At 45.6% G+C, this 25351-nt stretch overlaps 1 protein-coding gene across 3 annotated transcripts in view; it reads right to left on the bottom strand.

Moving 5' to 3' along the window:
* NRXN3 (neurexin 3) overlaps positions 1-25351 on the bottom strand; it is a 1424661-nt gene that overhangs the window by 1374872 nt on the left and 24438 nt on the right. For all 3 annotated transcript variants that reach the window (XM_066627886.1, XM_066627867.1, XM_066627878.1), the window contains exon 2: positions 8964-8981. In XM_066627886.1, coding sequence (XP_066483983.1) covers positions 8964-8981 — 18 coding nt within the window. The remainder of the gene's footprint in view (positions 1-8963; positions 8982-25351) is intronic.

Genomic DNA, 25351 nt, shown 5'->3' with positions numbered 1-25351 from the left:
AAACTGTTCAAATACCTGGACATTATTCATCGTGCTTTGCGTGATCATGCTGGTGCGGCTTGGATGGCTTATGACCGTCAATTTCGCATCAGAGCCGCGCAGGACCCATCTTTGGACTGGACTATACCCCAGTGGGAACTCTGGGTGCAATTAGTCCTGCCGGCTAGGGCAACGTTGGGGGATAGGGTGGATAGCGGGCATTTGATTGCTCGTTCCAGACCTGAGCAGCCTGCGTCACCTGAGGGTGCGCAGTGGGTTCAATCCCCTCGCGCTTGCTTCCAATTTAATGCCACTGGCAAATGCAACAGGCCAGGATGTTCGTTTTCCCATGGCTGCCCCATGTGTGGGGCTGGGCATCCCGTGGCAAAATGTCCACGGATCAGTGGACCACGGCAAGGTTTCCGCCCCTTCCGTGGTAAAAAGCCGGGTGGTGGACCCTCAACTGGTGTTGGCAAAGGGCCCGACGCCAATTGAGATTCCCTCCTTGGTTTACTGGCTGCAATTTTATACAGATCGTTCTGCAGCCAGAGTATTTGAGGGTTTTCAGCTTGGTTTCGAGATCCTAGCCCCGCCTCCAGTTAGCCCCACGTTCACTTGCAACCTCCGGTCAGTGACTGACATGGAGGAGGTGGTGCGAGGTAAAAATAGCCAAGGAGTTAGAAGCGGGTAGAGTAGCTGGACCGTTTGCGGTTCCTCCATGGAGGAATTGCAGGTATCCCCCCTGGGTGTGGTGCCTAAAAAAGCCCAGGGCCAATTTAGACTGATTCACCACCTGTCCTTTCCAAAGGGTTCCTCCATAAATGACGGGATACCGACCCACCGGTGTTCAGTCAGATACACTTCTTTAGACAAGGTGGTTGCCTGCCTCAAGAAGTGTGGCCCTGGGGCCTTGATGGCCAAGGCAGATATTCAGTCTGCCTTTTGATCGCTTCTAGTGCACCCCCAGGATTTCTGCCAGACAATAGGGCATTGCCAATGGGGTGTTCAATTTCCTGTTCGGAATTTGAGGCGTCCAGTACATTTTGGAATGACTGTGCGTTTCAGAACCGTGTTACGATCCACTGCCCACTACTTTTTATGGGACCATCTGGGTCTGTCGTCTGTGCTCGGCTCCTGGGTGACTTTACAGTGCTGTGTGAGCAGCTGGAGGTCCCCCTGGCACACGAGAAGACAGAGGGCCTTGGCAAGCTCACCTTTTAGGTATCGATTTGGACTCGGTTACACAGACCAACCGCCTGCCAGAGGACAAATTAGATAAGCTGATAGGGATGTTGACTAGCGCCCTAGGGTCCCGGGTTATGAATCTGGTTAGAGTCTTTGTCAAACAGTGTCTTGCTGTCACCACTGTTTTATCAGCCAGACATGAGCCGGGGCTTGAAGATAGCATGGCCGACGCTCTCTCTCGATTTCAGGGGGAACGCTTTTGGCTGCTGGCCTTGCGGCCAGGCTGTGTCCAGATCCCAGGCCCCCACGGCTGCTTTGGTTAGGTCACGGTTTGCCCCCCCCTGACAGAGTCCTTCAGTGGGGGGACTGTGTGTCACGGTCTGGGAGTTTATCCATAATATACCAGTTAGGGCGTGGGCAGTGGATTCAGTTGTAACAGGCTCCGAGCCGGTGTCTTTGTCCAGTATCTGTCAGGGAACAGTGCTGCTTAATGGCTCCTGCAGGAGTGGGCCCGCTATTCCGCCACGAGGATCGCCCCACCCCTTCCCCTTTACCAGTTTCGGGCCATTTATTAAACGAGCGCAGTCTCAATTAGGCCTGCGGCCTGAATTGTTTGGGCTGCATTCATTTGGATTGGGGCAGTATCCATTTAGGATTGGGGCAGCATTCATTTAGGATTGGGGCAGCATCCATTGCGGCCAGCATTGGTTTTTTCCCCCCAGGGCATCAGGCGCATCGGTAGATGGCGCTCTGGTGCCTTTAAATCCTAAGTGCGGAAAGGTGCCGCCAGGGCTCTGTGTGCAATGCCAGCAGGCACAATGTGTGCACTGCCAGGTTGGCACGATGTGTCAGAGCCATGTAGGCCCTGTTGGCAGCGCTCAGTGAGCGTGTGCCATGCCAGTGTTGGCGAGATGTGTCAGAGCCGAGTAGGCTCTGTTGGCAGCGCTCAGCGGGCGTGTGCCGCGCCAGTGTTGGCGAGATGTGTCAGAGCCGGGTAGGCTCTGTTGGCAGCGCTCAGAGGGCGTGTGCCGCGCCAGTGTTGGCGAGATGTGTCAGAGCCGAGTAGGCTCTGTTGGCAGCGCTCGGAGGGCGTGTGCCGCGCCAGTGTTGGCGAGATGTGTCAGAGCCGCGTAGGCTCTGTTGGCAGCGCTTGGAGGGCGTTTGCCGCGCCAGTGTCGGCGCAGGGGGTAGGTGGGGTCCTGTAAGTTAGCTAAGGTGGACCAGGTCACTGTCCGTGACTGGCCATGGGAGTGAGTATTAGAGCGGAGGAAGGATTCCTCCTTTCTCTTGGCCTGTCCAGTGAGCTTATCTCTCGATGTGCTTCTTTTTCCCACAGGTCCGTGAAGGAGCTGCCCCGCCAGGGTCTTGATCTGCGGACACTCCATAGTTTTTTGGGCCTGGAAGCATGCCATGTCATCCAGTTTCAGCTCTCAGCTGGCGCTGGGTGATGTTGCACACATTGATTGGTTGGCCAAGAGGGGTATGTGTTGGGGCCAATTTTGCCCAGCCATTTTGGAGTACATTGCTGGTAACCCCCTGCCGCAGGTAATCATGGTGCACTTGGGCGAAAACGACTTGGGTCAGAGGACGTCCATGTCCTTGAGGCTCCAGGCCCGCAAGGATTTTGACTCATTAGTCCGTCAGTTTCCCGGGATTACTATCCTGTGGTCTGACATGCTGCCTAGGAGAATTTGGCACTGGGCGAGTGTAAAAAGAATTGAGGTAGCACGAAAAAGGGTCAACGCTTACCTGGGCAGGGTCGTCACGGAGCTTGGTGGAGCGGCTATCCATCATCCCAGCATTGCTTTTGAGGAGCCTGCTCTTTACCGTGGCGATGGGGTTCACCTTTCTCCTATGGGTTATGGGCGCTTTCTTTCAGAGTTGCAACAAGGCTTGGCCCTCTTTTTGGGTGTAGGGAAGGCCAAGCGCGAGGCTGACCTTCCCTTGTGGCGGTAGAAGTGCGGGGTGGGTAGACAGAAGACCTTCTCCGGCGTCCAATCTAAGCCAGCAAGGGCAGGGGTGAGCCAGAACCGCTCTTTGGATGCTTGTCCGGCTCGAGGAGGCAGGCTGGCTAGCCCCTGGTCTGAACTTTGGGGCCTTGCAGGGGTGACCTGAAGGCAGAGTAGTTTGGCTGGCTTACCCTCTTTGGGCGACAGTGAAAGGCGGGCTTAATAACAATTGAGCTGCGCCTGGAGTTGGGTGGACGCCCCATGAGACTGGGGGACGTAGACGGCTAGGCCGTTTCCCCCATTTAGAACCCCGCACTTAGTTTGGGTATTGTTTCCTATTTTGCCTTGTTGCGCTTGTTGTAAGTTAATAAAGTGGCCCATTTAATCCCATACCTGTTGTCGGCTGTATTTATTGGGGAATGCATGGTAAAGGCAGCTAGCGTGCCCGTATGGGCACGCTAGCGCTGATTGCCAGGCTAAACCCCCTATCAGCCGGCAGCAGGGCTTTGCTGCCAGCTGATTGGCTGGCTGGCCTTGGGGGGCGGGACAACTGAGCCTGATCTAGCGCGCAGGTGCTAGACCCGGCTCAGTTCCGTTCCTGGAAGCGACCCCCTCCCACCCGCCCTGTAGCTAGTCTGGGATTAGCTGGTCGTTCTACGGAGGACCGGGTAGGAATTTTTGAGCATTATCTGATTGGCAATATGATGGTGCTTTGTTTTCGCCTACCTCAGACTGGCTATGGAGCGTGTTTGGGTTTGCATAATACCTCTTACTGTCCTGGTCACTGGCGGTAGAAGTGCGGGGTGGGTAGACAGAAGACCTTCTCCGGCGTCCAATCTAAGCCAGCAAGGGCAGGGGTGAGCCAGAACCGCTCTTTGGATGCTTGTCCGGCTCGAGGAGGCAGGCTGGCTAGCCCCTGGTCTGAACTTTGGGGCCTTGCAGGGGTGACCTGAAGGCAGAGTAGTTTGGCTGGCTTACCCTCTTTGGGCGACAGTGAAAGGCGGGCTTAATAACAATTGAGCTGCGCCTGGAGTTGGGTGGACGCCCCATGAGACTGGGGGACGTAGACGGCTAGGCCGTTTCCCCCATTTAGAACCCCGCACTTAGTTTGGGTATTGTTTCCTATTTTGCCTTGTTGCGCTTGTTGTAAGTTAATAAAGTGGCCCATTTAATCCCATACCTGTTGTCGGCTGTATTTATTGGGGAATGCATGGTAAATATAAACTAGCCAAAGGGCTCCTTACAGCCCTCAGCAGTGCAGCCAACCAGGAACTAAGCAGAGATATTGTAGACTGAGGCCCATTTCCAATCCAGTCACTTGTAACAGCCATGCTATTTCTCCCCTTCACCAACTCCCAAAAAGGAGTAAATCTCACTTCCTATGTCAGAACGAAACCCACATCACCATGCCTAACGGATGGGCCATTCCTGATCAGTAAAAATCCTTACATGGGAGAAAATATACAATCAAAGTCTTCCTGCACAAGGCTGGACTCTCAACTCAAAAATCTTGTTATATCAAATGTCTTCAACATCAGGCTGCTTTCATCAGCAACTTGACTGACTTCCTCGGACAGCCTTATCAGTTGATCACCATTTTGAATCGTGCTTAAGAACACAGGTGATCTGAACAGAACATGGACAAATAAACCCAAGATGGTAGCGAGTGTTCATCTCTTGGAATTTGGAATGGTTTTATCATGACCCAGTCAAGCATAATGAAAACCGAAACTGAGATCCCAGGGTGCAATCTCCTACGTGGGATGGTGTAGGGAGCTGAACATAAACCTGAAAGATCCAGGTTCAAATTCCTGCTCAGCCATGAAACTTCCTGGGTGACCCTGGGCCAGTCAGTATCTCTCAGCCTCACCTACCTTACAGGGTTGCTGTGAGGACAAAAGGAAAGGAGGAACCATGTACTAACCCTAAATTCCTTGGAGGAAGGGTAATATAAAAATGTGAAAAATAAATAAAATAGCAAATAAAGCTGATTCAGATTAGGATTATGGCGAAAGAATGCACAATGTTATCTAGATGATAATCCCCCCAAAGTTTTCAGCCCCATGGGGAAAACAGGAGCTTGAGGAGGGGAATAATATTTAAATGTGGGGGAGGTTAATTGCCCTGTCCAAATCAAGGCACTCCCCTCAAGCTACTGTTTCCAAAATGTTGAAGAAAAATAGTGATCTGATCACAAACACCTACCTAGTCAAATTTGACCCTTCCACTCTGAACAGATCTATAAGTAAAATTCGATAGATGATTTCAATTTGTCAAAAGTTCTGCACAGTCTTCCATTAGGGAGGTGGTAAAGGAAGTGCATACTTATCAATTTTCTGCTGCACTTCCCCCCTCTGATTACTATATGCATAAATACAAATAATGAAGATAGTAAAGAGATCACTGCAAGACCCACTCATGACATATTGCTCAAGCAAAAGGGAAATTCCTCCAGCCACCCCCGTGCTGTGTAGGTAGACACACACGTAGGTAGATAGTAAAAGACAAGACTGAAAAGGAAAGAAGCATATCTAGCTAGTTTTTACATAAAAATTGGAAATTTTAGGAAATGAAGCAGTGACTTGCTTGTTGAAAACCGATCAAGAGAAAGTGGTTTATGGAAGCAGAGCATCAAAGTAGTACTTATTCATGCAAATTCAAAGCCACTCAAAGCCAATGGTTTTGTAGAAAACGACTTTGAACCTGTTTTAAGTGCATAGGCTATAACAGGTTAGCCTCTGCTCATTTGCTGCCTTTGGCTTTTAAGAAAGAATTGTTTCATATTTCCATTCTATTTTAGTGGCATCCGTATTTTATTCCACCCTCTCAGGGCCAAGCTATGTAGACACTGCATGTGTCATTTTGGAGTTATGCACAAAGTTTTACTTGTGAGTAAGAGCTGTGTGTAGGAGTCACAATTTGGATCATGACCATAGAGCAGAGATAGAAGGTATTTACATTTTACCTATGCACAGTATTCCCCACTGAATTGCGTGAGCAGAGCAGCAATTTTACTCTAAAAATGCCATTTGCTGCAGCAACATTTTTAGGGTTCCATTGCCATTTTATAGGGGCGATTTTCAGCAGGAAAACAGTGCAGGGTAAAGAGGTAAATACCTTCTATCTATGTGCCACATTCTGAATTCAAACTGACCACCAAAATTTAGCTTCTTGCAAAACTTAGTACGTTGCACCCCCTCTGGCTACACCACTGCACATACATAAAATAGGAGTGTATGTTTGTGCGAAGCAGTGACTGAAAAGACATTAGGTGGACCTTTCTAAGGACACCGGCTGGACTCCACCATGCATTTCTGCTAAGCAACCTCTATCCTCAGCAGGGCTAGCCTGGTGCTCTCAAGAAATTCCCACTGAAAGGTTCTGTGGCAATTAGGCTGCCAAGTTGTGTATTGCTTGTTCATGATGTTGTGAGCATCTGCTACAAGCAGGGGAGTTCCAATGGTCTGAAGGCCAATTTGGACCTAGCGATGACAGTGCTTCAGTTCTTATGAAATAGGTCACAGCATGTTGGCACTACTGAACTGGCACAGGGAATTATGAGATAGAAAGCTGGGAAGAAAAATCTATCCAAGAGAAGAGTCACAGATCCATACAGCAAAATGGAGGGGAGGAATAGATGCTGGTACACCTTCTACTCAAAAAATGCTGCTGGCCTTTTCAGCATTGTTGCGTCCCAACAAATTCCTCAGATGATCCTCCCTCCAAATTTGATTCAGATTTTTTGGTGATAGGTGAGTTTTCCTCGTTGTTGTAACTGTTCATTTTAAACTCCTCTCAACTGCTAAAGTGACAAGAAACAGTGTGAGATGTTGATGTAGCCCTTGTAAACATGTACACTGCAAGGCTTTACAGCAGAGAAATTGTGGACAGGGAAAAGCTTAAGTACTCCTCTCACCTACCATTTCTTGTTCTCACTCACCCCCTCCATCTCTGTTTTTCCTTTTCGAAGGGAAAAAAAAGGCACCATTTCTCTGATGTGCGCATTTGCACATAACATGAAGTTAGCCTCTAATAATATGGGTGTAATGCGACAAGTATATGCATATCTACTCAGAAGTAAGTCCCATTATGTTCAGTAGGGCTGACTCTCAGGAAAGTGTGTATACAATTGACCCTAACAGCTCTGGCCATAACACCGTTCATTAAGGGCCCAATCCTATTTGGCATATGGATATAAAATATATTCAATTCAGTATTAACCTGTGACATGAAAACACAGTTTAGGCAATTTAGAAAGAGCGCATGGGCTCTCCTTAGGTCAGACTAATCATTATACACACATAACTTGAAATGCAGCCCAAGAAGACTCTGATCTTACATGGAGAGTCTAAGGGAGGGAGTGCTGAGATCCTATATCTTATCCAGATGTATCTTTTTGCCTATGGAGGGAAAAGCTGCTGAGAGGAGAACTATTTTGATCAGAAAAAAACAGACACTCAAAAACATTTAAACATCCTTTCCCCACCACTCCTTGCTCAAGATGGCAGGCTCCTGAGACTACTTTTCATTTTTATTTTTTTTTAATGAGAAAAAATTATATGATCCATGTGAAATATTTAGTTTGGCTCCTAGTTTCTTCTCCTCTTACAAGGTGGCTGAGTATACATTGCATGACAATACTTCCAATAGGGAGACATAACAGCCAGGTTAGCGCAACGCAATTCACACTAACCCCCCATGCAGCAAAGTAGCGATGCCAATGTTGTGTCTCCTGTATCCCACAGGGGTGTTTTGATTTGTTGAGGCCTCTTTGGAGCAAGGAAACAGAGGGAAGGTTCATGTCAACCTGATGCACCCACTTGGAACTGTGCTAGCAATATTGCTAGCCCAAATCCATGTTGACCCATGACGGCTATTAGGCTGCTGAACCCACCCCATTTGCAGACCCAATCTGCCCTCCTCCCTGCCTCTGTCGTCACCTTGTTCCATCCACTCCCACCCCATTCTGCCCTCTTCCTGCCCTGCACAGCCTTACCCTAGGTGGCAGGTGCCCACAGTCTGTCACCACACAGACCCAGACGTGCTCTCCGATGGAGTCGCATTTGTGGCGGCTGGAAAACGTGCTATGTCAGCAGAATGCATGCTCCGCCGACATAGTACATGGTTAGGACTGGGTCCTGAGTTATTCACAAACATGTTGCAGGCTTTAGCGGCAGGTAAACCAAAACTTTATTTAGTTTGTCAGACCACCCCACATGCAAAATGAAGGTTACACATTAACAAAAAAAAATTACAGGCTAGGAATCAGAAGTCAGAGTTCTCTGTGGATGAACATTTCCTTGGAAGGAGAACCAAAAACACTGGTAAACAAAAAAACAAAACAAAAACAAAACCCCTAAACTGCAACCGTTGCCTCATCCATTCATATATCAAGCAAATAAACCTTTAAAAGAGGTGCCCAAGCAATATTTTGAAAATATGGAAAAAATACAACATGTAAAACAGGAATGTTTTTCATGTCTTGTTTCAAATTTGTTTTCAAGGTTTTAAGGATTTCAGCCTAAATGGCATTCCTCAATCGATGGCATATTCACATTGCAGGGGTGGAATCAAAAAGCATCTCAGTTCCTTGTTTTCTAGACAATACCTGAAACAGATTACAATTTGCAGAAGCCCCAAACTCAGTGCATTCTTACTGGTTTCAAATACATCCCATTTGAAGTCCATTATGCTTTAGCATTTATGGCATCCGTATATACCATTCTTGCAAGCCAATATTTTTCCAAGTGTCTGACTGGAATCATCACTCTCTAGGCTCTCATGATGGGCATTCTCACCCTTGAACCTTAAAGGGTAGCCTTCCACTCTAGCACAACACACAGCACTCACCTGGAATACGATTGGCATCTGAGGAAGCATTTTCACAGGAAGCAGGAAAGGGGAGAAAGAAAGAGAAAAAGAAGAGGAATTAGACACACACATGCACACACACAAGCAGCTTAGCTTCTTTGCATGGAAATTAACTTCATGCAAAACCAGAAAGGTGCTTGAAAGGCACCCATTGACCACAACCATAAGCCCACCCATGCAAGGGGAAAGGGTTCTGCTCCCCCTCCTCTGTGCATGTAGAAATAAATCTGATGTCATATCTGTCTGGAGGGAAAGAGAGTTTACTGAGTCAGATCAATCCATTTTAGACCAACTCCTGCAAGAATATCAGTTAGAATATTCTGTGTCTTCATTTCATAAGTTGTTTCCATCAAGCAAAAAAAACAACAACATTGTCCCAACAGCAGAATATTTTCATTCACATAAACTCAAGTACTCTCAAGTCATGTTGGGAAAAAAGAGAAATTGGTTCCCCTCTCTGTAAGGATTCATGTGAACTTATGACCAGTTGCTGGGCTTTGAATTCTGTCCCAAAGGTTGGAAAACACATTTTTTTCAGGTATTTTTTGTCCACTGTTCCCTTGACCATCCTTCATTGCAGACAAAGTGAAGACTTGATTACAGATTTCTATACATCCTTTTTCTGCCACAGAAAAGCCATAGCTCAGTGACAGAGCCCACGTTTTGTATGCAGAAAGTTCCAGATTCAATTCCTGGCATCTCACATTAAAAACATCTGTCAGTTAAGCTCTTGGTCAATCTCTCCCTGAGGCCTCAGAGAGCTACAGAATGGGTGAATAGCAGTGAGCTATATGAACTAATGTTCTGACTCTGTAGAAAGAAGTTTCATAGGTTCATCTATATACTGATCTGCAGGCACAACCCAAACATTACCCTCTACTTCCCTCCACACAATCTAAAAACTTGTATTCCAAGGTTAGTTTATTATCATCATCATCATCATCATCTTGCAACATTTCTACAACAAAACAGAAACAAGTACGCAAGGGTACAATATTAAGTCAATCACAAGTTATGTGGATTTTACACTCCAGAGCAACATTTTCAACTGTGACCCTACCACAGTTGCAGCTAACTGAGCACCCAAGTGTGGGAGAGGGACAAACTATTTTACTAATTCCCCTTTCCTTGTTTCTAGGTTAGGGCACAATCCAATGTAGATCTACTCAGAAGCAAGTCCTATCCTGTTTGATAGGGCGTACTCTCAGGAAAGTGTGGTTAGGATTGCAGTCCTAGGGCCCAATCCTATCCAGTTTTCCAGCACCAATGCAGTTATGCCACAGGTGTGTGCTGCATCCTGTGGTGGGGGCTGTAGTCATGGAGGCCTCCTCAAAGTAAGGAAACATTTGTTCCTTTACCTTGGGCCTGCATTGTAGCTGCATTGCACTGGAAAGTTGGAAAGGATTGGGTCCTAGGGCTGCATCCCAGCATATACAGTCATCCCAGCATATACAGCACAACTGTCTCCAGTCTCCCAAGCAAAGCAGATCAAACTAGTTCAGTACCTGAGTGGGAGCTGACTCTCCTAAAAGTTAGTGCTGGAGAAGCTGAACTCAGCAGATGCTATGCCTTTCGAGGTAGCGCCAATGTTGCAGTGCTCACTTATGTTATTTATTAACATAAATATTAACTTGTAACTTGGTGATTCTTGGAGCAATTCTCACAGCTGTCTTACTTCATTGGGTTATCCTCCAACAGATTATATTAATTGCATCTATCTGGGAGCCTCCAGGGTCCTTAATGTGAAGCAAGCAGATAGCAAAACAGGTGAGTGGGTGTGGGCAGTTGGAAATCAGTGATGAGTTGGTCAGACTGAAGAAGCTTTATACAACCAGGCAGAAATTTATCGGCTTGTTGTTGTCACTTGATCCATGCTGCAATGATAGCTGTAGCAGCAGCATTTGACATGGGGTTGATGTGCAGCACAGACCAGGTCAACAACAGTGAGCCACCACAGCGGCACAGATAAAGTACAGTGCTTGGTTCCCTTGACCGAATTTCCCTGTTTGAGACACCTGTTGGCTGACTTCCCATCTCAGTTCACAGGAAGATCTAGGTTCAAGTTCCCCCCTTTAGCCATGAAGCTTCCTGGGTTGTGACCTTGGACCAGTCACTACCTCTCAACCTCACCTACTTTACAGGGTTGTTATGAGGACAAAAGGGGGGGGGAGAGAAAATATGTACACCATCCTGAGCTCCTTGGAGAACGTATGGTATGAAAATGTGAGAAATAAAAAAAATAGAACCAAGCTTGATCCATAGAGTCAAACTTGATCCTGACTGAGGGTTCAGTACTCTATTCTAAATCCTAACTTAAGGTCTCTTTCTGGATCCTAGAAAAAAGGTTCGGGGGAAATGAAAAGGGTGGCAAAGACATTCATGGGGAAGCCATGCCCCACTGGAATGGCTATAGTGAATCAGAGTCTAGTGCAGCCATGTTCAACCTTTATCATTTCACAGCACACTGGCAAGGCACTAAAATGGTCAAGGCACACCATCAGTTTTTTGACAACTGAAAAGGCACACTGTGCTGTCACATCCCCGAATGGCCCTACTAATAAATGACCCTCTCCCAAATTCCTGTGGCACACCTGGGGACCATTCATGGCACACCAGTGTGCCACGGCACAGTGGTTGAAAATGGCTGGTCTAGTGAATAAGAGCAAGATCATACAATAATATTGTAACTACAAAAGATATGCTGAGAATGTAGATAATGGCTACCACAGTAAGCTAGTTGGTGGACTACTATATGGTCAGGAGGTTGCCCCATTGGCCTAAAGCTCTGGGCTATCTCCTCATGCTGCTTTGGAATGACTGCCATTTTTCAACTCCAAAATGGGTTATTTAAGCAATAATAAATGTCATGTGCATGGCTTTTTTGAGAGCATGGTTTTTTGTGTAACCTGCGTAAGTCAAAGTGGCCCACGAAAGAAACAAGAATGCCCAACTCTCAGACTTTTCCACACTTGGACATTGAAGGTTTACATTCCCTGACAATGGGAACCCTGTCCACATTTGTGGCTTTCTGGATAACGGCCCTTTTGTTAACAGGTCATCAGATAAATTGAAATAGCTAGCACATAACAGTGACCAGACCTTTACAGAAAACCACTGAGTTAATAATCCAAATAATATATGATGAATGGGTAAGGGAAGAGGCAGCCAAAGAATGCTTCGGCCTGCTTGGCTAGGACTAGAAACTGTTTTTTGTTTTATGTTAAAGGTCTTTCCGAATAACAGACCCTCTTTCCATTTTATGATGTAAAAAGGAGCACAAGATGGACATAAGGGAGAAATGACTCATAAGTAGATAGAGGCTATTCCCACACTATGCTATAAAATGTACATGAAGATAGAACATTTAACATAAGATAAAGACCAGTAACATAGGAAAATGCAGTAGCCATTGGACAAGACACAAATGAACATGGGCTAAATGAAGAAGGCTAAAAGAAGGCTAAAAATAAAAAAATGAAGTTATGGGTGGAACTAAACAAGCAGCTGGTTGCACGGAGGTATAGCAGAGTGATGATGGCTGATGGTGACCCTAAGTATGACTGTTCCGATATTTCACAGCCAACTAGTGAGATGGAAACTTACAACCTCATAGCTCACCCCATATTTCAGTGGTATTCCAGGAGACGGATGAGCTGCCCTTTCACCAGTGAGCTGGTATATCATACTAAATATAAGCAAGCCAGTTTTACTGCTGTCTCTTTGACATGCTTTGAGAGTGTTCAGTGTTGATGACCTGCAGAGATCAAGCCCAGAGGACAAGAAGAAATTTCACAATTTGGAGGCCTGATAATGGTCGCCAAGATAGCACTGCCATGCAAAACAAAAAAGCCTATGATTGTGTGTTCTTACTTTGGGCAATCTGTTCATGATGATTTCAGAAATAATTCTGAAATTCTGATTTATTTACATTATTCAGTCCAGAGATGCTGGTCTTTCTTACCAGAACACCATCAGTATGAAGAGACTAGTCCTAATAATTAGTTTCAAGCAAGACTGCTAATTAAAGTAGAACTTTTCCTCTCTTGACACTCTGAAAATGAAAAAAGACAAAGTGCAAGCCTGTACATGTCAAGTCTGAAGTAAATAACACTGAATTCAGTGGAACTTATTCTCAGGCAATCATCTATAGGATTGCACCCAAAAAGGGAAACTCAAATATGGCAGGACAAAGTTCCAAACAACACAGTCCTGGAACGTGCTGAAATCCCTAGCATGTATGCACTGCTGAAACAGAGACGCCTGCGTTGGCTCGGTCATGTCGTGAGAATGGATGATGGCCGGATCCCAAAGGATCTCCTCTATGGAGAACTCGTGCAGGGAAAGCGCCCTACAGGTAGGCCACAGCTGCGATACAAGGACATCTGCAAGAGGGATCTGAAGGCCTTAGGAGTGGACCTCAACAGGTGGGAAACCTTGGCTTCTGAGCGGCCCGCTTGGAGGCAGGCTGTGTAGCATGGCCTTTCCCAGTTTGAAGAGACACTTGGCCAACAGACTGAGGCAAAGAGGCAAAGAAGGAAGGCCCATAGCCAGGGAGACAGACCAGGGACAGACTGCACTTGCTCCCAGTGTGGAAGGGATTGTCACTCCCGAATTGGCCTTTTCAGCCACACTAAACGCTGTTCCAGAACCACCATTCAGAGCACGATACCATAGTCTTTCGAGACTGAAGGTTGCCAACACACATGGCAGATGAAGCTCTTAGACTCAACACTGTAGCTCGACATTGTAGTTTATAAAATATATAATAAAGCAGCAACAATAAGGAAGGTGAGATGGTAACACTATAAAAATAGACAAAGTTATATCTTCTAAATGCACCGTTTTTAAAACCTATCATTGCAAGTACTGGCATGTCAGTTTAATCCAAAAGCCTTTCCACTCTTCTGTATTCTCTCAAAGCCTTATAGAGGTTCCTTCTGCAGCCTAAACTCAAGAACAGCTAGCTCACAAACAGAAAGGTAAAGTATATGTATCTATCATTGCTCCCAAGTTAATACGCATTAAATACAGGCAGCGTTTTTGCCATTAGATTGCTAAACAACATTTATTTTGAGCTTCTTAACTGTCCATTCCTGGGATCTCATTTTTTCTTTTTCCGTAACTTGCCCATTCTATACTAGCTCAATCTACTTTCAATTTTGCCCAGTTCTGTATTGCTTTCTGCTCCTGGTCTTTCTGCTCCTGGTCTTTCTGCTCCATGTTTCCTTGATTCTCTGAAATTTAAGGACTAACATGAGAATGGGACCATCACTCAGAGCTAGAAGACCTGTTTCATAGCTCCCAGGTCCAATGCCTGCCATCTCCAAGAAGGGTTGGAAAAGGAGAACCACAATCAATCAGTGTAGTTAATACTGGCCTAGATAAGAACATAAGAAGAGCCCTGCTGGATCAGGCCAAAGGACCATCTAGTCCAGCTTCCTGTGGCCCATTCCTGTGGCCCTTCCACAGTGGCCCACCAAATGCTCCAGGGAGCACACAAGACAACAGACAATCTGTCTCCAGGTGCCCACCCCTGCATCTGGCAATCGGAGGCAGCCTGCCTCTAAAACCAAGAGCTTGCACATACCTACTATGACTTGTATCACATAATTAACTTTTCCTCCAGAAATTTGTCCAATCCCCACTTAAAGGCATCCAGACAAGATGCCATCACTACTTCCTGTGGCAAAGAGTTCCGCAAACTAATTACACGCCAAGAAATATTTTCTTCCGTCTGTCCTAACTCTCCCAACACTCAGCTTTCGTGGATGTCCCCTGGTTCTAGTGTTATGTGAGAGGGAAAAGAGCGTCCCTCTATCCCACTCTGTCCTTCCCCTGCATGATTTTGTATGTCTCAATTATGTCCCCCCTCAGGCGCCTCTTTTCTAGATTGAAGAGGCCCAAATGCTGCAACCTTTCCTTACTGAAAGATGCCCCAGCCCAGTAATCATTTTGGTTGCTCTCTTTTGCACCTTTTCCATCTCCGTTATATCCTTTTTTTAAAATCAATGAATCAATAGTTTGACTCAGTATGACAGAGGATCATATGTACATATTACATGCTTGTTTAAGCCATAGAGAACAAACGCAGGGCTCTTGTACCCCAAAAGAGCCCTGCGTTTGAGAGAGACTGATTTGAAGTATTAGGGAAGAAGCCCATTTAATGAGCATTGCTTCTCTGCTCCAAATTAAAACATAAGTCTACTCTAGAACAGGGGTCTCCAAACCCTGGCCTGGGGGCCAGATGTGGCCCACGGCAAGCTTCTATCTGGCCCGTGGCCAGCCTCTGATCCCCTGAGAGCATCTGGCCCAGTTGACCAACACAACCAGAGTTGTGCTTGTGGGGTGGTGGAATGAGGGTCCATTTAAGTGTGTGCTTTATTTCTTGGGCTGTGCTCAAGCTTGGAGAAGTCCTGGACATTTGAGCCCACTCATTTATTCATTCATCCAAGTTCCATCTCTAAGTTCCATCATCAAGTATTTATTTAAATTTTATATTTAATTTTTTTTCCGGCCCTCATCCCTATGCCAGATATTTGATGCGGCCCTTCAGCCGAAAAGTTTAGAGACCCCTGCTCTAGACCAATGTTTCTCAAACTGTGGGTCAGGACCCACTAGGTGGGTCACAAACCCATTTCAGGTGAGTCCCCATTCATTTCAATATTTTATTTTTAATATATTAGACTTGATGCTACCACGGTATGTGATTGCATTTGGGGGAAATGCAACAGATCTGTACTTTTAACAGGCTTCTATGTGTACACTTTTAACTATGATAGTCAATTGGGGTTACTTCTGGGTAAATGTGAATAGGACTGCAGCCTAGGATTGTTAAAAATTTTCCTCCTTGATGATGTCACTTCTGGTCATGACATCACTTTGGGTGGGTCCCAACAGTTTGTCATTCTAAAAAGAGGTCCCCAGTGCTAACAAGTTTGAGAACCACTGGTCTCTAGTAACAAACTGTCTGTCCCTCTTCCTCTGTCAGTGGAGGGGAAACTTGGAGCTTTCAGTCAACTGGCATTCAAACAAAAAACAGGCATTTTAAGGCTAGACTTTAAGGCTAGTGTGCTCCCTGGGACATTTGGTGGGCCACTGTGAGATACAGGACTGATCCAGTGGGGCTCTTCTTATGTTCTTAGAGATGTATGAGCACGTATCTGCACATGCTGCCTTCCCTACACACAGTTTGGGGTGAAGAAGCAGTAGGCTAGGAAATAATTAAACACATTCTCTTCACCACTTTTACACTCCCAAGTTTTCCCCATCTGAAGCTGCTTTCTTTTAAAACAAACAACAGCATTGGGGCTCTGCTGCACAGTTACCTCCACAACTCCCCCCAAAAGTAAAAGTCTGTCATGTGCAAACATAGTACCACAGATCTCACATTCGCTCTAAAATGTTCAAAAGCCTGATCACATATCCGTTCTAAAGTGATCAGAAGCCTCTCTTCTACACAGAGGTTATCCTTTCTTGCTGGCTCAGAGCACTCAAAAACTGCCAGGTAAGTCTCTTGACAAAAAGGAACACTGGAGTTCCTTTGTCCTAGACACAAGGGCCCATTTACAGAGGCTTTATGGAGTGCTGAGCTGCAAGCCAGGGTTGTTTGCTTTGGCTCTTTGATGCTAATAGCCACACTGAAACAGGGATCAGCAGGGTGACTGCCTTTGTCAGGTGCAGCGCTAGCCACCTGGGTAGGATACAAAAGGAAAACTGGAAGATCAAGAGAGATGAGAAGGAACAGATGATATTGTGACACACATCCCTGTTGTGCCTGCAGTAAGAAATGTCTGTGTTTTGTTTTAATATTTTATGTGAGTTTTGTCACTGATCGAAGGTGTTGTCCTATACTTCTGGGGACAGAAGGTCTTTGTTCAACTGGCACAGTACAGGTAGCAAACTGTGACAAGCCTATACTGGACACCAAGCCTCTAGCCACAGAAGAAGCCTCCCCCAAAGGAAGGGCAAGCTGCTTGTTTCTATGCTACATTTAGGCCTCAGCCTTTCTGGGGTTCTGCAGACACTTTTCTATTGATGACAGAGACTCCCCCACTTCAAGTTGCTGAACAGCTGTCAGATGGGAACAACCCTGGATGAAAAGGAGCTGTTGACCTAGTAGTGAAAGGTTCCCTCTCCGATTACTAGTCACTTGATCCCTTTAGCTACACCTACCAGGGTAGGTCTCCAGTTACTTTCTCCCTTTTGAAATGTTTCCCATTGAAATCCACAAAAACTGCTTGTAAGGGAGAAGGATGGAGAGGCAAGCTGGGAAGTAAAGAGAAGACTGTAGGTCAGCAGCAGGCGGACTGGGTGTGCTACTTATTTAAGCAAATTTCCTTTGAAACTGATCCAGTTGAAATCTCTATCCCTTTCCCTTCCTGTTTTGCCTCACTGCTGCTCATACAGAGCACCACCCAGTCCGATCAACACTGCTCTGGACACTTTTGAAGACACTTTTAATGTCCCATACAATTTTTTTCAATCGAATATGCCCATTCTAAAGCTGCTATTTGCCCCCATTTGAGTAGCACCAGTGATGTATTCAAGTCCCTAACCTCAAGTTTCAAGTGAAGTCTCAAGTCCTTGCTCAAATTCTCAAGTCCAAGTCTTGAGTCCCTGAACCAAATTTAAAGAAAAATGGGAGGCGATGATGGGGTGTTTGGGGGAGTTGTAAACACCCCCTCCCCGGCAGGCACTTCCAGGTGCCTGCTCCCACTGCCCAGATGATTAGTGGCAATCAAAGTGCCAGGCAGCATAGAGCCACCAGCGGCAGCGTATTCACCTGGGCAAGGCAGGAAGTGCCTGCCTGCTTTAACCAAGTGAATGCGCTTGCTTCTGAATGCCCAGGAGATCTTGCAGCACTATGTGGTAGTGCCAAAAATGTAAGCAAGAACATACACACACATATAACAACTTGGATGCAAAAATGGCTTTGAATCCCGAGTACAGTCATGAGTCACTGGCTCTCAATTCCAAGTTGAGTTTGAATCAGTGATTGATGGAACTGGATAGCACCACGACAGGCACTACTATGACAGGCACATTCAGGTAAGATGGTGAAATCCCTCATCAAAGATAAAATCTTAAAACACATAGATGAACAAGGCTTGTTGAGGGAGAGTCAGCATGGCTTCTGTAAGGGTAAGTCTTGCCTCATGAACCTTTTAGAATTCTCTGAAAAGGTCAACAGGCATGTGGATGCAGAAGAACCCGAGGACATTATATATCTGGACGTTCAGAAGGCGTTCGACACGGTCCCTCACCAAAGGCTGCTGAGAAAACTCCACAGTCAGGGAATTAGAGGGCAAGTCCTCTCATGGATTAGAAACTGGTTGAGGTCCAGGAAGCAGAGAGTGGGTGTCAATGGACAATTTTCAGAGTGGAGAAAGGTGGAAAGTGGAGTGCCCCAAGGATCTGTCCTGGGACTGGTGCTTTTCAACCTCTTCACAAATGACCTGGAGGCAGGGCTAAGCAACGAGGTGGCCAAATTTGCAGATGACACCAAACTTTTCCGAGTGGTGAAGACCAGAAGAGATTGTGAAGAGCTCCAGAAGGATCTCTCCAAACTGGCAGAATGGGCAGCAAAATGGCAGATGCATTTCAATGTAAGTAAGTGTAAAGTCATGCACATTGGGGCAAAAAATCAAAACTTCACATATAGGCTAATGGGTTCTGAGTTGTCTGAGATGGATCAAGTGAGAGATCTTGTGGTGGTGGTGGGCAGCTCGATGAAAATGTCAACCCAATGTGTGGCTGCAGTAAAGAAGGCTAATTCCATGCTTGGGATCATTAGGAAAGGCACTGAGAATAAGACAGCTAATATTGTAATGCCATTGTACAAATCAATGGTAAGGCCACACCTGGAGTATTGCATCCAGTTCTGGTCGCCACATCTCAAAAAGGATATAGTGGAGATGGAAAAGGTGCAAAAGAGAGCAACCAAAATGATTATTGGGCTGGGGCACTTCCCTTATGAGGAAAGGCTACAGCGTTTGGGCCTCTTCAGTCTACAAAAGAGGCGCCTGAGGGGGACATGATTGAGACATACTAAATCATGCAGGGGATGGACAGAGCAGATAGAGAGACGCTCTTTTCCCACTCACATAACACCAGAACCAGGGGACATCCGTGAAAGTTGAGTGTTGGGAGAGTTAGGACAGACAGAAGAAAATATTTCTTTACCCAGTGTGTAATTAGTTTGAGGAACTCCTTGCCACAGGAAGTAGTAGTGGCATTTTGCCTGGATGCCTTTAAGCAGAGATTGGACAAATTTCTGGAAGAAAAGTTCATTACGGGTTACAAGTCATAGTAGGTATGTGCAAGCTCTTGGTTTTAGAGGCAGGCTGCCTCTGATTGCCAGATGCAGGGGAGGGCACCAGGATGCAGGTTGTGTCTGTTGTCTCTGTGCTCCCTAGAGCATTTGGTGGGCCACTGTGAGATACAAGAAGCTGGACTAGATGGGCCTTTGGCCTGATCTAGCAGAGCTCTTCTTATGTTCTTATGGTTTCCCCTGCAGGGCAAAAAAACAAACACCCACATAGCAGCTCTGAAAATGGACCTACCTGCATCTCATCTTCAATGGCCCTAAATTCTACTGGATAATATCCCCATCACCCAGATTTTAGAAGGGCAAATTTGCATAGAATATCCTTGTGGCTTAGCAACTTTTACCCAGATACAAGGACACAAATCACAAGGCCTTTGCAGACTCCTGTAGGAGACAGCATGCACCAATGAGGTCATTAGCACAGAACAGGACTAAAAGATGAAGCTGCCATTTTCCTCAATGGGAGGGGTGCATACAGGTGCCTGGTTCCTATACATTTCCCCCAGTGGGGAAAACAGCAGCTTTAACTTCTTAGGAAGAACCTTGCTGGATCAAGTCATGGGTCGTATCTAGTCCAGCTTCCCATATCTCACAGTGGCCCACCAGATGCCTCTGGGAGAACACAAAACAACAAGATGTTGCATCCTGTTGCTAATCCCTTGCAAGCTTTGTGCGATGTTTTAAGAAAATATGCTACAGGGTGAAAAGGGTGAAAGCCCTTTCCTTGAGCATCAAGGTCCTGTTTGATTCTACCCACACCTGTTGTCATTCATTTTTTTTTTTTAAAAAACATCAGGATCTTGATCACAGATCTAGGTTACCATATCCATTTGTACCCTTAGTTCCCAAATGACCCTACATGCTCACTGTTTTAGATGGTGCCATATTGGGCCGGTGGTGGTGGGGGGGGGGGAGTAATATCTCATCTCATTCCATCTAAATTGTAAGCAACATCAGAACACAAGCAGATGCTTTAATTGTGCTATGCAGGGTTTACACTATTCTCTCCCATCTCCAACGCACCCAACCCAAAGGAATGCTAATATACGGGCAGCTTGCAAAGCTGTTAACAATAACATACTATACAACAAAGATCAGTGATGAGAACATGCAGCAAGATATGAAGTGGTTCGTAGCTCCCACAGGAGGCAGCAGTGTACACCTTTGCTACACTCTGCACAGCTCTAAGCACTCTGGGGGTTAATAAGTCATACATAAAGCAGAACAAGGAGCTGAGATGGGGTGAATTAAAGAAGAGGAGGAGGCGGCAGTGATGATTAAGCAAAGAAAGAGCTGGTAAAGTCTGCGAATTGGCTGGGGCTCTAACCTATTTGCTGTACCCAACCTTCAAATTAATAAAACAAATCCCTTGGTAAGTCTGCTGGAGTTATTAAAGGATGCTAATATTCCCCTAGAGTAATCTGAGGAAGCACAGCTGGAGCTGGAGAGAGCTGCTGGAGCTTGGGGAGGGAGGTGGCGTGGAGCAAAGACCCTTCAATCCCACCAGATGACTGTCAGTGCTGTCTGCCCCTGTCCAGCCTCACCCAGAGGGGATGTGAGGCTAAGCACTGAGGTGGGGAGGAACTGCAAGGCTGAAATCTCTCCTCCCTCCCAGCCTCTCCTGCCAACCTAGTTTTGCATGAGGGAGAAGATTTTTCATCCCACTGCTCTCTAAATTATGTCGCCTAGGCATTTTCAACTCCAAAGGCACAGCACAGAACTAAGAGTGGAAAGGAAGACCCAGATCTCAGAATCCAAGCTACAGAAAGCGCTAAACCAGGGGTGGCCAACCCACACCTTGAGAGCCAAATGCAGCTCTTTGACATATAATGTGCAGCTCTCAGAAATATGTTGCTCCTTTTTGCATCACAATTAATATAAACAGTAAATAAGAAATTTTCAAACTTCATAATTATTCACCGGGTGTAATATTTAAGAATTTAAATGTTTCTTCAGTATAGTGGCTCTCAAACATCTGAAGTTTATCCTATGTGGCTCTTATGTCAAGCAAGTTTGGCCACCTCTGCACTAGACTTTCATGTGTTCAGAAAGGGGTGACTGAGGCCAGGTGGGTTCCTCAGAGAAGGAAGGCTACAGGCATCACAGATCATGTTCACACACACACACACACACACACACACATTTTCCATGGAATCATAGCAATAAGATGTCCAATAACAAGATGTCCAATAGCAAGAAGCAATAGCAAAGATGTCCATAGCAATAAGCAATAAGCAATAAGCAATAAGCGAGGAGAGGTCCAGCAGTTTGCTGAAATATTAAAGGAATGTGATACTGGTGCCAGGAATGTACACAGTATCATTTTATTATACAGATATAATTGATATTCTACCCAGAAGTGCTATTACCTTATCTAACCAATTTTATCACTAGCACACGACACTCCTAATATCTGAACAAGGTGGACAGAGGCAGTAGCCTCAAGAAAGTAGAAATAAAGCAATTTCTGCCTGCCTCTTTTCTTAAACACACACGCTCACACACAGAGAGATTATAGCCATTTACTTAGAGGAAATCAAATCTAGGCAGTTTGTTTCCTGAGGGATTCAGCCAGGACTGTTTGGTAATTTATCTTTACAGAAAAGAAGACTCATCAAAAGGTGCCCTAAAGGGTGATGAGCAAAGGCTCAGAAATGCAAGCCTGGATGTAGGAAGAACACTGTTCTGCCACACATACATGCTCCTCACAATTAAAACCCTGAATCTGCTTTGGCTGTGATATCTCCCAATCACAGATTATCACAGTTTGGAACCCTTGAGATGGATTCTGATTCCAGGTGAACTGTGGCCAAAGTAGTGTCCTTGATATCAAAGCTGAATTCTTGCTGCTAATTTTATTCTGCTGAGACCTCTAAGCCCTCGTGCCTCTAGCTCAGCTATTTTCAACCAGTGTGCCATGGCACACTGATGTGCCATGACTGGTCCACAGATGTGCCTTGGGAGTTCAGGGGAAGATCATTTATTAGTAGGGCCATCGGGGATGTGAGCCCCCACCACCACCACCAGCATGGTGTGCCTTGAAAACTTTAGCAAAAAGGTTGAAAATCACTGCACTAAACCAGTATCACCATGGCAAATCCATCTTCACTTTACCTACCAGTAATATGTCACTGAAAGGCTTCCTAGCGTTTATCATTTTGTATAATTTAGATTTGTAAAAAATAAAACTAGACGCAGTTGAAAAGGAAGGCATCACAGTTTACCTGGCTGAGCTACGCTCAAGGGCCTATGACCTTCAGTGCATCCCACCTGGCCAAACTGAAGTCTAAAGACTCAGCACAGTGGCAAGGAGGGGCTGCCAATGGGGGACCAATTTAGGGTTTTTTCTCAGATGCCCCAGCAACTTGGCATTGGCAGGTAGTATAACCACATCTGCAATTAAAAAAACACTGACTTTGTCAAAGGACTGCGAGTAGCCACTCGGGAAAAGATTATTATAATTCTCTGATGTGAATCAGGAAAATCCCATTTGGGGAACTTTATTGAACTTTTTATTATATCCACACCTAACAGTCCAATCCTATGCATGTCTACTTAGAAGTAAATTCCACTGGGTTCAATAGGACTTGCTCTCAGGTAACTGTACTCACGATCGCAGTCAAAATTCAGGGCCATTTCTTCCAACAGGTTTTGCATTTTGGATTTTGAGAAAGAAATCCAAATGTATCATGCTAGTTAAGATATGCATAAGCACCAACTCTTCCCTTTATACACTGTAAATTTGTATTCAAGCTAAATTAAGTATGCATGTTATTTTTATTGCATTGTTTTATGAATGTATACAGATTGCTTTGAGCTCCTGTGATGGTGAAAAGGCAAGATACAAGGTCTTCAAATGAATAAATATATAAAACATTGATCTGTAAATATCCTACATGGCTTGGGACCAGAATTAAAGCCCAATTCCAAGCATGTTTACTCAGAAGTAAGTCCCACCGAGTTCAGTGCGGGCTAACTCCTAGGTAAGTGTGTATAAGATTGTAACCTTCGAGAATGTCTCCTCTCATACAACTCCGCCCCAAGCTCTTAGAACATTTTAGGGGCACTTGCTCAGGGTGCCTACTTTGACTGACGCAAGGTATGCATCCATAGGGATCAGGGCCTTTTCTGTGGTGGTATCCCTCCAATGAAATACTCCCCCCCCCCAGCTAACATCCACAGGCTGGTGATGGGGGTTAGGATACAGCATGTGCTGCTGATGCAAAGCCCACCACCTGGCCCAATCCTTCCCTCTTCTGCCCTCCCACTGCCCAGAAATGCCCCTTCCCACCTCCCAGAATGTCCTCCCACCACCCTGTCCCATCCCCTGCACTGCCCAGTACAAACCTATCTTGCTCAGCACAAACCTATCTTGCTCAACCTGTCTGCAAGGGAAGTTAGATCAAGAGACAATGGTGCACAAGGCTATCCAGCAAGCTTCGTATTCACAAATTCACTGAAGTTTGAAGGATGCTTTCCCATATCCAAATTCAGCATTTACTCTTGGGCATCAGAAGCTTTGAGCCCAATTTTATGAATGTTTCTTTTCAAAAGTGAGTCCAATTATAAACAAATGGGCTTACTCCTAGGTAAGTGTGGATCAGATACTGAAGGGCTTCCTCTCCAGAGAAGAGGGGAGAAAAACAACCATCAACACAACAAGGACTTTATAATGAGGAACAAAGTATATGCTCCAAAAGACATGAAGCAGAGGTGAAACTCTCTCTTATTCTACCACATCATTAATTGCCACCAATTTCAGGGCAGAGTAATATCGCACACATTTCCCTCTCTGCAACAAGATATGGCAATCACATGGAGACTAACCAAACACTTTTCTAGGCCAACATCTCTCCCATAGCATGGGGTCTTCCAGAAATGCACAGCACTGGCATCAGGAGTTTTTAACTGACGCTAAAGACCCATCTGCTATGCTAAGCTACATGCAGCCTCCACGCAGAAGAGTCACGCAGCGAATGCGACACATAGTTCAGACTTGAGATACTTTTGCATAAATGGAATAAGTGCTCACACTTATTCACACTCAATGGTGAAGTCTCCATTGACTTGTGCAGATGGAGTACTTCGAAGCAGGCTGTGAATTATTAAAAGAGAGGTTCTTATGTTCTACAACAGTCAAGCAAAAATGGATTAAGACTCTTTAAGTGTAACTAAGATACAATAAAGATAGAATGTTCCCAGATGAAAGAGAGAGAGAGCTACCAGTGGACTTGGAGGCCGACAAATCAATGGAAATAAGAACAGGCAGAGCCAGCTGCGCGGGCCCTCAATGCACTTTAAGATCCTAAACAGAAGAATCCCGGGAAAGCAAAACAAGTTCAACATATCCAGTAAAAATCAAGGAATTGCCTAGTTGACTCCTAGCCACTGTTACATTAACATAACTGCTCATAAAGCAGAAAACTCACATTGGGCTAAGAGCCCAATACTGTCCAACTTTTCAGCACTGATGCAAATGCAAAACAGCACTGAGAGAAAGGAACAAATGTTCCCTTAACTTGAGGAGGCCTCTGTGACTGCTCCCCCCTACCGGAGGATGCAAGCAAAGCCCTATTGGCATGGCTGCATTGGCACTGGAAAGTTGGATAGGATTGGCCCCTAACATGCGACTGTAGGAGTGGAAGAGAATTTTACCTACTCTGGTCCAAGTAAGACTAAGGGAGCAATCCTAATCAACTTTCCAGCACTGGCTTAGCTGTGCCACTGGGGCATGTGCTGCATCCTGCAGTTGGGGGGCAGTTATGGAGGCCTCCTCAAGGAAAGGCTTTGTTTGTTGCCTTACCTCGGAGATGCATTGCCCTTAAGTCAGTGCTGGAAAGTTGGTTAGGATTGCTGCCAAAGTGTGTCTACATAGGGAAGATTAGCCAAAAGTTCAATGTCATAGGATGATTAGGTCTTAACCTTGACAACCTTGGGAATGGTTTTGTTCCCTTCGTTCATTTCTTACCAGATTTAGAGTCAGATACCTAACCGGCCTCTAGTTAACCAAAGGTACTGTTGCTCTATCCCAGTAAAGCAT

This window comes from Tiliqua scincoides, chromosome 1 (assembly GCF_035046505.1).
Source record: "Tiliqua scincoides isolate rTilSci1 chromosome 1, rTilSci1.hap2, whole genome shotgun sequence".
NCBI classification, from domain to species: Eukaryota; Metazoa; Chordata; class Lepidosauria; order Squamata; family Scincidae; genus Tiliqua; species Tiliqua scincoides.
Note: the sequence above shows the minus strand (reverse complement) of the source record. Positions and strands in the feature narration are given on the sequence as shown.